General features: G+C 41.3%; 1 protein-coding gene and 1 pseudogene across 3 annotated transcripts; one reads left to right on the top strand and one right to left on the bottom strand.

The window, feature by feature from the left end:
* Nucleotides 1-452: 452 nt before the first annotated feature.
* Nucleotides 453-6182, top strand: LOC147144776 (inositol-tetrakisphosphate 1-kinase-like; annotated as a pseudogene). Its single transcript, XR_015087387.1, has 9 exons — nt 453-564; nt 825-849; nt 1342-1464; nt 2246-2363; nt 2469-2570; nt 2936-2976; nt 3072-3237; nt 3424-3491; nt 4346-6182. The product of XR_015087387.1 is annotated as an inositol-tetrakisphosphate 1-kinase-like (transcript).
* LOC147144777 (uncharacterized) lies at nt 4989-15486 on the bottom strand. Of its 2 annotated transcripts, none has more exons than XM_086035066.1 (6): nt 15301-15486; nt 11384-11424; nt 11212-11281; nt 10579-10644; nt 7912-8765; nt 4989-6571 (listed from the first exon to the last, which is right to left on the bottom strand). In XM_086035066.1, exons 1-6 carry the CDS (start codon nt 15344-15346, stop codon nt 6503-6505), a joined length of 1146 nt encoding a protein of 381 aa, XP_085891192.1. In that variant the 5' UTR covers nt 15347-15486; the 3' UTR covers nt 4989-6502. The 2 variants fall into 2 exon arrangements, with proteins under 2 accessions (XP_085891192.1, XP_085891193.1); XM_086035067.1 differs by having other exon boundaries at nt 11384-11485; nt 15301-15448.
* Between the last annotated feature and the right edge of the window lie 85 nt (nt 15487-15571).

Below are 15571 nucleotides of genomic sequence, written 5' to 3' on the forward strand. Positions count from 1 at the left end.
ATCTCCATATCCGTTGTCCCCAGGCAGATCTTCCCTAAAATAAAAATTATAAACATGATGAAAAAAAACCCCACATAATAAACATAATAGCTTCCCACCACTAGTCTTCCTAACATGCATGTTTTGGGAATGTGGGAGCTAGGAGAAAACCTGCCCAAACACGAGAACTGGAGAACAAGCAAACTTCACCTATTGACCGGGGTTCAGATTTGAATCCTGAACCTCAGCTACCCCACCGTGCTGATCACGACCAACTCTTGGCACCTATCGTGAAGATCGAGGAAAATGACTTTTTCTTTGTTTGCCTGATGAATTTGTTACAAGATGTTTGGGGATGTAAAGTGAAGTTGAGGAACTGAGATCCAGCGTGTGTGGGTGGGCGTGTGCGGCCAGTGGGTGGGGAGGTGAAGGCTACCGACAAGAACTTGGGCATTCCGCTCTCTCTCTCTGCTGTCAGTGGGTCACAAGAGAAACAAGCCAAATGTCGCGCCGCAGGGTGGGCTTTTGCCTCAGTGATAAGAAGCGCCGGAGGATGAATCTGGACGCCTTTGCAGAACTCTGTGCGTAAGTAATATGACCTTCGTTTTTTATGATCATAATCAGACTATTCTTATTTCAAATTGGATGCAAAGTAAGGTAACAAAGTTGGTCCACTCAGAGCAGGGACCCAACAACAGAGACCGAGCAATTAGCTAATGAATTCATGAATGAAATAATATGAAGTATTATTAAATTTTAAGGACTGATGAAGGTTCTTTGTCATGTGTAAAAAAAATAAAAGTACTCCTGAAAAGGATATAAACCAATTCATTTTGTTCATTCAGGGAACACGGCGTGGAGGTGGTGGAGGTAATTGTTTTTGTCTTGTATAAATAGAAGGCTGGGAGCATAATTTTTTCACCTACAAGATTTCTAACAAATCCAGGACTTGATTATGGTCTGCATTTATTTGCCTAGAGAATGTGTGCGTGCGTGTGCATGAATGTGTGTGTGTGTGTGTGTGTATATAGATGGGTGGATTTGTTTTTCTCTGCGTGATTTCCAAAGCACACGCACACCAAGTTGTAATGCACTGTTTTAAGGTCAAATACTTCACTTCAGTGTGCATGCATGGCCACAGGTGTCATATACAGATGTCCGCAACTTTACTAATCCATGTCACAGCCACCTGCAGCCCACCTCCTATTAGCTTTCTGTGCATTTTCCTTTCGAAGATGTCATGAAAAAAAATGCCCTTTAAGTAAGCCAATGTCATGTGACAAGGCTCTCTTAGATAAGATGGCAAAATGATAGATTGAAGACAAACAATAGCCAATCAAATGTGTTCTTTTTATTCTTCAGATAGATCTTACTCGGCCACTTGGGCCCCAAGGACCCTTTGATGTCATAGTTCACAAGCTGTCAGACGTCATCGTGGAGGCGGAGCATGACAGCCAATCAAAGCAGCTTCTAGTCAACTTCCAGGTGGAGCTATAAAGAACCACAATCACGCCACATCATGTTTTTTTTAATGTAAAACAAATATGCAATTTTGCAATAGAGCCTCATCGGTCGTTCTGCATTAGCCTTACCGGCGTCAATATTAAGGATGATCTTGATTGACAAAAAGAGGTACTATTGTGTTTATGGTACAATTGAAAATGTGCGGTGCATTATGAAGCACAAAATATGACAGCGACCCCCGGACTGTTGAGCAACTGAAGTTGTACAACAAGCACGAATGGGAAAAATTCCACTTGCAAAGCTTCAACAATTTGCGCCCTCCTGCGTTCCCAAATGCATTAACATGCCTCTGTACCAGCTTTTTTTTTGCAACGTGTAGCATCAAATTCAAAATGAGTGAATATTTGTTAAAAAAAAGTTGAATAGTTTGGACATTAAACATCTTGTCTTTGTAGCATATTCCGTCGGGTATCAGTTCAAAAGGATTCGCGGATCATTCATCAGTATTCTGTGTTTGATTTTGTAAAACCTCCTAACTTGATTGGAATTGGGGTTCGTAGTTAACAGTCAGTAGAGGGAATAGAGAGCCGCCTCGCCATGTACGGTAGTCGCCATATCACTTTCCTTAACAAAAATATTGATAGTGAAATAACAATATCCTTCTTTAGGTGGGTGAGCAGGTTAAATATCATATAAGTAATAATGCGTAAAGTTGTTTCTTTCATTTCTGCTAAGGTGCAAAACTCTTTACCCATCGACTGTCAAATTTGCAATAAATAGGGCCTGCTGTGTTATGTTCCAGAGCTATGTGTCAGCTCACAGCAGAACAGTTCTTCTGGATCCCCTGCCTGCCATGAGCCAAATTCTGGACCGCTTTTCCTCTTACCGGATCATGAGCAAGATGCACGATTCACTCCGAGGTCTCATGTTTAGTAATGATAATACTGGGTACTACTGCAGTATGACACCACCACGTTGTCAATGTGAAGACTTGTGTTGCTTTTATCTGTTGTGTTGTTTGACAGACTGGCACATTTGCAGTCCTCCATACCTTGAGGTCCACACTGCAAGTGATCTGCCTTCCATTCAGCAGAAAGTGAAGACTCAGAACCTGAGCTTCCCTCTCAGTCAGTTTGCTACCTGGCTCTTAGAAGCTTTTTAGATACTCACCTGTTTTTGTTATATTTGACGAACCACAAGCTTTAAACGACTTGCTAGCAAGCAATGTTGGTGGTTGTTCTTATGTTGTGAAGCAGAATTTCATTTGTGTGAAAAGAAAAGGCTAGCACAAGTTGACGAGACAAGGTTCTTGACACAAATTTAGGAACAGAATCGCTCTAATCACATTTAAAATACGTGTTGGAAAGACAAAAGCAGAAGCTCAGCGAGTTATGATCGTCATATAACCCATTCGAGCCAAGTGATGCTATACTTACCCTTACTGATTTCCTGTGTTAAAAAAACATCCAACACGTTGTTCTCTGTTGGACAGTTTGTAAAACAAGAATAGCGCATGGTTCTCTTTCCCATGAGGTAAGTGCAGTCATGTTATACGAATCGTTTTCGTTTGAAGAACTTCTTCTGCCTTTTGTAAGTAATTGCGTTTTGTGCATGTGTTCGGTGCGGAGATGTCGCTGATCTTCAGTGAGGCAAGTCTGGCGGAGATCCATCCTCCGTGTGTCCTCCAGAGCTTCGTCAACCACGGGGCCGTCCTGCACAAGGTGTTTGTAGTCGGAGAAAGACACTTCTGTGTGGAAAGGCCCTCACTCAAGAACTTCTCCACCGGGCCATGTGGTCAGTCAGAAAATGCAACATGCCCTCCTCCTGTCTTTCACATTTTGATCCACGGTCATTGAACCCTTTGTTTTCCCTAGCCTAACCCCGATCCTGTTCCACTGATCTGCTTATGTTATCTTGTTGCTGTTTTCACTTTATTTTTGCTCCCTGTACACTCCAGCTGTGGTTTCCCTCTGCCTACAGACAGAAAAACCATCTTCTTTAACAGTCAACACGTGTCCAAACCAGAGTCAAGCTGTGATCTCACAGCTGTGAGTATTGTATATGTTTTAATGAAAAGCCATGATTTCAATGGATTTTTTTAAACCTGCATTCTCCAATTAAAGGGGAAGTCAACCCAAACCAGGGGCGGAGCCATGGGTGGGCCAGATTGACAGACTGCCCACCCAGTGAGATTCCTTTAAAATTTTGTGTAAATTACGATTAAATCATTTTTGAATTTGTGTTTGGTTGTGATTTTTTTATTTTATTGAATATCTATAATGGCATAATCGTGGTTGTCTAAATAAGATCAGAATTTCACATTATTCAGTTTGTCATTTTATTTGAATATACAATGTGTCGGAACAGGAGGATTGTGCTCAGTGAGAGAAATATTCAGGCCTACCCTGATTTTTTTCAGGCCCACCCATTAGCCATGTTCTGGCTCCCCCCCGACCCAAACATATATATTTTTTCAGAGTATGTTCTATGCAGGCCCGCTAGTCTGAACACAGCAATCTGATTAATATTGCGTTTGTGGAATATGAGAAATCCACCCGTTTTTAGCTAGCTCAGGGGGCGGCCATTTTGTCACTAATGTCGACTGTAGATGACATTGAAATTGGTCAGGGCTCAGATAACGACCAATCACGGCTAGAAACTGGGTAGATTTGGCACCTGTTTTCTGAAGCTGAGCAAGAATTGGTCGTTATGCGCATAGAACATATTCTGGAAAAAAATGTTTGGGTTGACTTCCACTTTAAATCCTCATTAAAGGGGATGCCATTGGTGAAAGGGCAATTACTGATATTGTAACTGGAGTGGGATCGCCAACAATTTACAATTTTTCTGAAAATAGACATCTGTCTCAAACGCACCTGAAAATATTTTTCCCTTCCCCAAGCTGGACGAGCAAATGCCTTGCCTGCCTCCTCCCAACACGGAGGCTGTTGCCGCCCTGGTCAGAGAGCTGCGCATTCAGCTCGGCATGGCCCTGTTTGGTGTGGATGTCATCATCGATTTACTCACGTACACCCTCACCGTCATTGATATCAACGTCTTTCCAGGTGAACGCGACTACATTCGCACACATGACACAGCCAAATAGTCCAAAGTGTTGTCTCTTGTCAGGATATGATGGCGTGCCCCAGTTTTTCTCCTCTCTGCTCAGCCACATTGAGTCAGTGTTGGACAAACAAGCTTCTTCTGCTGGCTCTCCTGAGATGGCCAAACACAAAGGGGCAACTTCCACTTTGGCAAGAGGCCTCTGAGACACTACAGAGTCAGAATACACAATCAGTCATTTTATTCACATAAAAGTATCTGAATGGACTCAAATATTTTTTGGGTGCTGTGAAGTTTATCGTCGGTGTCCTGTGAAAAACACTTATGTCTTTTTTTTTCTTTCCATTTTTCTTATTTTTACGTGAATGGTATTTCAGCGTTACAGACAGGCATAAATGTGACATTTAAAAAAATGGACGGACGTGTTTTTCACAGGACAGTGACGTTATTCTAATTACAACAAAAACAAATGGCAGCAAAAGTGTTTCATATACTTTTATTGATTAATGAGTAGTGTAGAAGACATTGCAGGCACAAAATACAGCACTCGATTGGCCAGTAATATTATAATAATAGTATTTTTTTTTTTTTTTTTACCGTTTTTAAATGGTTTTGAAATGTCCTCAATATCATCCTCGTCCAGACGAATCCTTCATCGAGCTTGCTGGTTGATACATCATACACATATGTACAAAAACAACTCTAAAGCACAATAACCATTCTTTAATTATGGAATGAACAATCATCTTTGGAATGGATCGTACTAATAGCATTGGTGTTAACTATTATTTGTCTGTGTGTTCACATCAGAGTGTAACTCTTGGCTTGGCTGTATAGAAAAAAAAGGAGAATATATTTAATAAATGAGTACTGTGCACTTTAACGACGTATTAAAATACCTGCTATATTGGCTTACTTGCTTAATATTCATTATTGCATTCATATGTGCCGCAGTGAATAAATTTGTATTATTGCAGTTAACCGAGTCTCTTGGTTACCCTGTTAAATGTGTACCTTGTGCAATTTAACGCAGTGTCCTCTTGGGGGCGCTTTTGCCTTTTACTTTGTATGACCTTGGCGCAATGACATTTACACGAGCACAATAGAAGACAGCAACCACTACAAATGTGATGTAACGCCACCGAGCGATTACAACGGTTATTTTCAGCGTTAGTGTTCCATAAGACAAGAAAATGGCTTTAGTGTCTTCCTCGTCCCTGCCTCGTCCTTGGCTTGTTAAGAGTGCAAAGCTGTCTGAACCTCAAGTGACACGTTGAGACCTTGTAAGCTCTAAGTAAATCAATTCCAATCGACTGTCCACCTCCGCAGCGTGTACATCCACGCCACGTGCAACTCAACACCTGACATACGTATCAGCATATGAGATTTCCACTTGTGTTTTCTTAGTGTCACCCTTGTTCATCACAAACAGTCTGATTTTAACAGTACACGAGCCTAATGAAACAATCCTGATTTCTTTAAAGAATTCATGTTTACCCTTGGGTAAAAATATCAGTTATAACAGTCATAACACTTTACATATAGCTATCGATTATTGCACAAAACAGATATTGATACTCACTCATTGCTTATTATAGAGAATCTGTTGTAACTTCTGAGACAAGAAGCACTGTGTGCCTGTTTTGATGACTCGGCGCTCCAAATGCTGTGTGAAGTGCGTGTAAAGTTTCTCGGTAGAAATGGCATTTAAATAAAAGTGCTGAATGCTTGCATCTGTGGCATTTCGTAACAGATTTCCACCTGTCAACTAATCATTTACAGGTTATGGTGGCAAGTCCACTAAGCGTGGATTCAGAGAGTCGCATAGAGCTCCGCAGCTAAAAATAGCATTGCGCTGACATTGACGCAAAAACGGTAGGAACAGTTCCCAATAAAAATCATTTTGCATCCAAAGAAGGGACACCGAGGCTGTTAATGAGAATCATGGGAGCTGAATGTTTGAATGAGAATGCAACCAAGGTGTGTGCGTGGGTGTTTATCCTCTCCGCAGCTCTCTCAGCTCTGCGACGACGTCACGTAACTGAGCTTCGATCTCCAGCAGCTCCTGCAGATGGAAAGGAGAGAAAATTGGTGCGTTCATTTATGCAGGCAACAGTTTAAGCTTTCACGTGACAGTCCTCACTTGGAGTGGAAACATTTAGCACATGGATAGAAACCATTTTTAAGATACTTGACTACTAACTGACAGGGAGATACTGTAGTCAGAGGCGGAGCTTATACGCGGTGGCCGTGGCCACCTTTGGCACTGGCCACCCACGTCAAGGGGAAGATCTTGATAAAGGCGATTCTGTCGTGCAGGTGATTAGTTCCACCTTACAGCCGTTTCCACAAAGTCGCATTACAATGGCTATGTTACATGGACAACATTTCTTTACGATGATCAGAGTTCGGATTAAAATTATGATAGGATGCACTGTTTTCATAGACACTAAAAATATTGATCTGATTAGGACTAGCGTGTTGATGTATCACACTTTTGAGTGAAACTAATTATTTTGACATGCATAGATTGACCAAATATACCGGAAATAGTAGTAGAAGAAGAAGAAGAAGAAGCCGGGGCGTCTTCTGTCTCAACTAAACATCGCTCCGTCCATTTGTACTTTACACTTTTGCGTTATTTCACATATTTTTCCCGTTCGCACTGCTAACTCGAGTTAACACTTCCTAAGTGGAGCTGCAAATGTACCCGTTCAGTTGTGCGCCCGCCATGTCTTTTGCTCACTCTGCTTCTTTTTTTTCTTTCAAACTTTATTGAATCAAACAACAAACAAAAGAACACTCGCTCTGCTTCTTTTAGCTTCGGGTAACAGAGACGCTGACGTCACAGACATGCGCGGTAGAGACGGTTTGTTCTGAAATTTCGAATTAAGTGTTTTCATGCGCGCCGATCATAAACTACCTCTCTCGTTCGGAATAAAATCTTGATCGGAATGGGCTCAGAATATTCCGAATGGGATGTTTACATGAAGCATTTTTATTCCGATCAGACTTTTAATCCAAATAAATGTGTCCATGTAAACGTAGCCATTGTGGCACTTGGATCTGTCCAAATAAGGGCCTCTTTGAATTGTCATTTTTGCCTAGGAAATTTCCTTTCCTATCGCGAGTTTACCAGGAAGTGCTTGAAGGATCGGACCGTTCGAATTCTGACCAAGCGTTACGAAAGGAATCTTTATGGCAGCAACATTTAAAATCGCGGGACGCCGACATAGTTGACGGACCACACAAAGACGCTCGAGTTTTAGTACGCAACGCGTAGCAAAACATAAATAATTTTAAAAAATCAACCGAGCGACGACAAGTAACTCCAAGTACCAACATCGAAATGACGATGGAGCTAATTTTAAGATAAAATGACAACATACTGTGTCATTGACATACCTCGCCTTCTTCATCGTCCAAGCCGCCTTCATCATCATCTTCATCCTCTCTGGCGTACTCATCCTCATCTTCCTCGTCATCGCCCTGCTGGTCCTTCAGCCTCTCCCTCTCAAACTGGCGAGTGGCCTCATCGCTGGCTTTCTCCATCACTCTCTTCTGCTGGGGCTCCTTCACCTCCGCTGCTCCCTCTCTGCTCCTCGCTTCATTCTCACCTGTGCCATTGCCACCTCCTCTTTTGTCATCCTCCTCCTCAGGCTCGCCCTGGTCCACACCATCGTCTCTCTTCTGCGCTCGCGCCTCGTCCTCAACTCGTTGCATCTTCTTGACCAGCTCGTCCAGCTCCTCCTGCTTCTCCTTCCTCGCATTCTCCTCCTCTGGCTTATTCTTGCGCGTCAGCTCCTTCAGCTCCTTCTCCACCTTCTCCTTCTCCACACTCAGCTCAAACTCATCCTTCCTCTGATCGGCGGCACTCTGCTGCTGAACTTCCACTTTGTCTCTTGCCATCTTCTGCTTGGTGTCGTCCTCCTCCTGACCCTTTTCTGACCACTGGCTTTTCGGGCTCCCGCTTTCCTTCATCTGGTAACGCTTTTTCTTCAGCTCTCTCAGCAGCTCTTTGAGCTCGTCATCATTTCGCTCCTCCTTTTCCTTCTTGCTGATCTCTTCAGCTAGCAGCTCCTCGAGTGCCTTAGCTCTCTCCTCTTCGTCGTGGATCCCCGTATCATCTACCTTTGGCTCATCCATCTCCCTCTTCTTGTGGTCATCTTCTACCGCTGTTTTGGCCACATAGCTCTCGTCGTCCTTCGACTCCAAATCCTCCTCTTCATCATCTAGATTGTACTCATACCGCTCTCTCTCTGCAATGGTCAGCAACAACATACAGTACCTTATTTCAGCTTGCACACAATAGCTGTGGAAATATTCCAGTGAGCCCCCGCTATGTCATGGTTGATCTTTGGTGCCCCTGCTAAATCTGCAGATTTTGAAGCCGTTTTTTTTTTTACTGTACACAGACAAGGCTGAATTTAGAGGGGCACGCTTTCCGTGTTTTACCACGTTGTGCTGCAACACCCTACGGTGGACCTTAGACGCTTCCCAATTATCGTTCAGTAACAGTCATTGTTTCTATAGAGCAGGGAGAATATATGCCTGTGAGTAATTGTGTGGGCTATGTTTTAGAGATGCTTTTTTCAGGGCCGATACCGATTATTAGTAGTCAGGGCGGCCGATAACCGATATTTGGAGCCGATATTCATTTTCAGTGAAAAGGAAAATATTGGCATCAAAATCTAAAGAAAATGTACTCTTAACTTTGTTGTAACGTCTTTAAGCATGTTTATTGAACAATGTTTCAGGTTTGCATAATGGTGATTTTTTTTTAATCATTACAAGAAATTTTTGACAATATACATCTCTGTTATAAAATTTTAACAAAAACAAAATGTTGAGGGAGCACCCAGGATTGTCAGCATGTCTTAAAAAGCATAAAGAAAAACTTAAACAATAGCTCCATGTAGTTTTCTACAGTAAATGAAAATTTCAAAATGACAGACATGTTAAACTTTCACAATTTAGTTGTTTTGATTTACACAGTTTTAAATTGATTTATTATCGGCCAGCAGAGAAACTATTTGTCAAAAAGCCAAATATCGGTGCCGATAATCGGCCCGGCCGATAATCGGTCTATCCCTACTCTGTTTGTATGTGTTGCGACTCTGCGTGTTAAAGTGGAAAGTCAACCCAAACATATTTTTGTCAAGAATATGTTCTGTGCAGCGCCACTAGTCTAAACACGGCATTCTGATTGATATTGTGTTTGTGGAATATGAGTTAAGAAGTAAAATGCACCCATTTTTGACCATCTCAGGGGGCGGCCATTTTGTCACTTCTGTCAACTGAAAATGACATCACAGTTGCTCAGGGCTCAGGTAACAACCAATCATGACTCAGCTTCACAAAACAGGTCAGTTGTGATTGGTCGTTACCTGAGCCCTGAGCAGTTGTGTTGTCATTTTCAGTTGACGGATTTTGCTGCTTAACTAATATTGCACAAATGCAATATTAATCAGAATGCCATGTTTACTAGTGGAGGCGAATAGAACATATTGTAAAGAAAATTTGGGGGTCGACTTCCTATTTAAAGTTGCAGTAATTGGAAAATGTATAATTACCGTGACATCTATGTTAGCTATTGCAATTTACTTTATATTTTATCATTAACCTTGTGGACTTTCATTAGGTGTTAAATATTATATGGTTTGGTTTATCACTTTGATGTTTAACTTTTTATTTGTCAGTTTTACAGTAAACTTCAACTGGCAGTGGCAAATAGCTTGAAGCAAAGACGCTTTTGCTCCCTAATTTGAGAACTGCACACGTGAAAGTCTTCTTCTCATTCCCCCAAAGTAATGTTACACGATAGTCTCCCATTTCTTGACAGCAATGGAGTGAGAACAAGTACTCAGAAACACTGCAAAAGTGTGCTTTAATAAGTCTACGTGTGTTTTAATATGTTAAAATGTGTTTAAAGCATGTGGGGGAGGTAAAACGAAGAAAAGTGTCATTTTATATGGTCTCTACACCGCGGGTGGATCAGGAACGTATTCCCTGCGTTATATGGGGGTTCACTGTATATTTTATTGAGAAAGGACAAACAGAATCACTGCTTACCTTCATCAGCCAGCCTCCGCAGCTCCCCGAGCAGACCCTGGTGTCTTTGCACTTCATCAAGTTCCGCTGTACAAAATTAGACACTTCACATATTCAAATCATAGACAGACAACGGCATCACATCAAACCAGGTAATCACCACCAATTCAATTCAGTGCAACCTCAAATTCAAATGCAGCGCATGTTCATGTAGGATGGTCCCTACATAAAGGGATTCGAGGTTATAAACGCTGTGCAATAGTCTAGCTCAACACAAGTTTTACACAGTGTTTTACACTCAATTAGTAGTTGATTACAGTTTTTCGACCGCGAACCTGAATAGGGAAAAAAATGGCAAACAGGAAAGGAGTGGTTGATTTCATTTTACATTTGGGTGACGGTTACTGTTAAAAAGTGAAATGCATAAATTGTATCTGTCAAACAAGAATTAGCTCCTCCTCATTCGCCATTAAATGTTATCACATTTAAAGGGTCTTTTATTGTTTTAATGTACTACACTGGTGTGGCTGTTAAAAATGTCAAAAAACATGTAGCATATACGGTTGATGAGTAGGATAAAATGATAGCGTAGCATTCCAAACGTAGCAAATGTTGGTGGTCATCGGCTATGTGAATAGCTATTACAGATATCACCTGCTAGCTGAGGGTCACACTCATGTTGCGACCCATCTCCATTCAGCGTTTCTTGAATAATACATTCAACCTTGAGAAAAGAACACAAACAGAATTGCCGATTTGTAAATTTGGAATAGTCAGTAAATATCACCGAGGAGAAAAAGAATGTAATAACGGACTCATTTCTCACCTTTGCATCATTGAGGGGTGAGATTACTGGCCGACATCCCACTGGAGCAAGAAACAGGAGAATTAGAGGAATCATATTTTCAAGTTGTGCCACAATGGCAAACTAATAAAGAAAAGAAAAAAGCAGCGTTTGTTGCGGTCGGACAGGGAGACTTGTTACCAGCTAATCACTGTTTCCTTGGTGAAGTGGCAGAGCAAAGAAGCTTACATCTCTCACGCGCTCACACACTCACATTAACACACATGCACACACACTGTTCCCAGGGGCACAAGGCTGGAGGTAGTTTCCATCCGTGGCTAAATCTGTCTCCAATCCCTGACTGCCATTATATCATTAAAGGTAACCTAAGCAATGCAGCACTACCCTGCCAGCCACAAAGTAAATGTCAGCCCGTACTGTAGATGGTTGGACATACCCGTCATGTGTTTTCCTTTATACACACAGATCAAAAAAAGGGAAATATGTTTGCATAACGATTGGTACCCAATACGTCTATTTGTTTTACTTGCTAGCTTGTGCATTTAATATTAGCGTTACTTGACGGCGACGCTAGCTTGTGCATTTAATATTAGCGTTACGGGGGGCGTTGCCGCGGGCCGCGGCCCGGTCCAAAGCGGGTGGTTGGGGACCCCTGCTTTACTGTATATATAATCACCTATTCAGTGTTTCCAGGCAAAGTTCATAGGGCAAAATCCCAACTGGCCGATAGGCAAGAGAAGAAAAAATATGTATATGCCAGTAGCGCCCACAAGGCTGTTTGAAGGACAAAACACACTAACAATCATGAATCACAAAGGCTATGCCAGCTGACTTTGGGCAAGAGGCAGGGTACACCGGGTAGCCAGTCAATGAAATTGATTACGGCTACCTTCTTACACACTGCAACAACAGCATGAACCTGCTAACGGTTGTCAGTGGCTGGTACCAATGTTACATTGTTGCTACCAGCCATGTCAGCTTGTTTCGCAGAGGCAGGATTACTCCCACTATAGAAAGCCATTTTCAACTTATTCTAAAATCCTTGACATCAATCTTAAGGTCCATGTTTCTACTAGTACGCTCTTTGTCCCCACTATTAGGTCAATTAGTAGAACAACTAGGGTAGCCTAGTAAAGCAAAACTATTTGGTCTGACAGAAGTGTGGGAGCATTCCAGAATAAAACGAAATGCTACCACCATCAGCTTCAAAAAGCAGGGGAGCCGTGATTGGTCGTTACGTGAGCCCTGAGCAACTGTGATGTCTTTTTAAGTTGACAGAAAGTGGCAAAATGGCCGCCCCTTGAGATGGCTGAAAAGGGGTGGATTTTGCTGCTTAACTCATATTCCACAAATGCAACTAATCACAATGCCGTGTTTAGACTAGTGGAGGCACATCGGACATATTATTGTAAAGAATTTTGTGGGGTTGACTTCTACTTTAAGAAATGTGAACTATAGATTTTTGTTTTTAAAGGTAAAAATATACTTCATACGAATACTTGATTAGTTCATAGAATTTTCACTAGGGTAAAATATATTCCAAAGCTAATATTATTTTTTATATATGATATAAAATATTCAAAGCTGCATCCCTACAACTCCCCCATTTTCTTGTCATATTTTTATTGTTTAATTAAACCCTTGTTTCAGGTGGCCGGATTAACCTGAAAAAAAAAATGCTCTTCGATATTAGAAAGCTGCTTCTCAAATGAAGTCATTAACTGGCAAATAAAAAAATTCCTCAACCACCAAAAGTTATTTTGAGCCTTGTACTATAGAAGGCGTCTCACTAGTAAAGTTTTACTACTACTTTCCACTACGGTCTGACATTTTTTAGCATACTAGTGGGACAACTACTTGTAGAATTTTATAATGTCACTACAAGTGGCACACAGTTTCCAACTAGTTGCCACACTCACAACATGTAGTTGTCCTATTAGTAAACAAAAACGGACCTACAAGTGAGGACAAAAAACAAGTATATGGACCTCAAACTAGATATTAAATAAACGAGTACCTGTATTTATTTGAACTCCTACAAACGTCTTGCTAGTGAGGACAAAGAGAGTATTATGGACCCAGAGGCGGTATCTGGCACTTGCAATATGTCTTGCTGCATAGGGTGGCATGGGTGGGGAGGGAGCAATGTACCCCAAAATAAGATTTGAAAACATATAATGAAATGGTTTTCTATTGTTTGATGGCATATTGTGTGTGTAAAATATTTTTTTCTGAAATAAGAGCCAAATCAAATGAGAAACCTGTGGTAGACTGTAGTGATGAAATTATTTACATAAATTCTTAATATTTTGACCATTATATTATACATTTTTCACCAACATCATTTCACATCTTGTTACCGGCTTGTTACTGTAATACGAGTGTGGCTCAAAATTCAAACTACTAGAGAAAAAAAATCCTTGTTTAACATGCTTCACCAATAAAGCTGTATCTGAGTCTGATCATTCAATCTCAATCCACATTTTTCACCAATAGCATTCCACATCATTCCATAATCATTCAAAATCATTCCACATAATAGCATATTGTTCAATACCATTCCATGTTTCCATATTTTCAGAGGTGGGCATTTCACTAAAGTTTACCGGTCCATCATTCGTCATCCGTCAGCAGCCTGGGTACCCGTCCGTCATCCGTCAAGCCGTCATTTTTTTCTAGCCGAACCAAACTGTTATTGTCTGTCCATCGTGTTATTTTAACCGCGCTTCTGTCAATAAACGCTAAAGATCGGCCGGTCCGTCAATCACCAATCCAGGAAAAAAAAGGTCCAACAGATGAAAAATTCATCCATCCATTATCTGAACCGATTTGATTAAAATGGTAAATGGAGTGCGCCGTGTACATCATAATGTGTCGGCTTGGTGCTCAAACAGCGTAACAGTCACACACACACTTTTCACATAGCCGACACTTATTGTGGTGTAACTGTATTCAATACAACAATGGAGACATTCAGGATGACGTCAGAGACAAGAGGGCCGCGCATAAAAAATCTTTTTTTTTTTGTCCATACAAACAAAGCAAGAGATAATAGAAAAGTATGAAAAAGGGATGCGTTTGGTTGATCTCAACAAAGAATATGACCGTAATATATCAACAGTCGCCACGTTATTAAATCAGTTCTTTACAAAACGCCAGGCAAAAAAACACTTTTGAGAGGCAAAAAGCGATGAGGACAGCAATTAAAAGGTAAACGACCATCATTTTTTATTCTTTACTCTATTATTTGTTTTTTACATGATGCACAACTCTCATTTATTGTGCAATTGTAACATGTACAGTATTTGTTACATGTTTTGATGCATTTTTATGCTTTATAAAACATTTATGTCTGAATATTGGGGGGCTTGGAACGGATTAGGGCATTTACATGGAAAACACGTCTCTACTTACAAAATGTTCTACTTAAGACATTTCTTCCAGAAGCAATTAATTTCGTAAGTAGAGGAACCACTGTAATATAATAAACACGTCTGTGTTTTTCATTGGTGTGTGCGTGCGCCTGAGATGGTGGTGGTGTGGCGTATTACACACAGAATGCGAAAAGAGGTAGGACCGCCACTGCAAGGACGTAATATGTCTGATATCAAGAATATCAAATGCTGCAAGGACTTGTCATAATAACGCCACACCGAAGCTGCACACACTTGGACGAATTCATAGTAGCGCGCACATGGTTTCCTTCTCTTCACTGCTTCATGCTAAACTGCGAATTTGAGCAGTTTTATCTGAGCAAAATGTGATTCCAAAAGTAATCAGTAATCATCATCTAAAAGTACAGACAGTGACGTTTCATCTTAGCAGCACATCCAACGCATTCATATGGAAAAGATTTTAGCCTCTTAGGACATTTTCAGCATTAATTCACGCTACGTGTCCGACAAAGGCAAAAACAACGAAATATGACCAACACTGACCTCCCACGGCTGCCAAGAGACAAACGGCGGCTGTCAGAAATCCCATAGGATCCAAAAAAGACGTTCCTTCCAGGAGATATCTTTCAAACCGCGGGCTGGAAATTGATGCCAGTCATCACACACGTAACACCTTCGCTGAGCGAGCAACTGAGCAGAGGCTGCACAGCACAGCGGCGTGCGCGCGCGCATTTGGGTTAGGTCAAGTGACGTACACAGCTCCTAAAGCTTATAACTATGTCACCTGTATTTCGGAAAAAAAAAATCAGATCAA

This window comes from Filicampus tigris, chromosome 7 (assembly GCF_054856515.1).
Source record: "Filicampus tigris isolate MCC_2025a chromosome 7, RoL_Ftig_1.0, whole genome shotgun sequence".
Classification (NCBI taxonomy): domain Eukaryota; kingdom Metazoa; phylum Chordata; class Actinopteri; order Syngnathiformes; family Syngnathidae; genus Filicampus; species Filicampus tigris.

What these genes read in the sequence shown, in the direction of transcription:
- LOC147144777 (XM_086035066.1), bottom strand. Translation starts at nt 15,346, where the DNA reads ATGGGATTTCTGACAGCCGCCGTTTGTCTCTTGGCAGCCGTGGGAG. An exon ending in CACCCCTCAATGATGCAAAG is followed by an intron (nt 11,282 to 11,383) that starts GTGAGAAATGAG and finishes TCTTTTCTCAAG; the next exon opens with GTTGAATGTATTATTCAAGA. An exon ending in TGGACGATGAAGAAGGCGAG is followed by an intron (nt 6,572 to 7,911) that starts GTATGTCAATGA and finishes TTCCATCTGCAG; the next exon opens with GAGCTGCTGGAGATCGAAGC.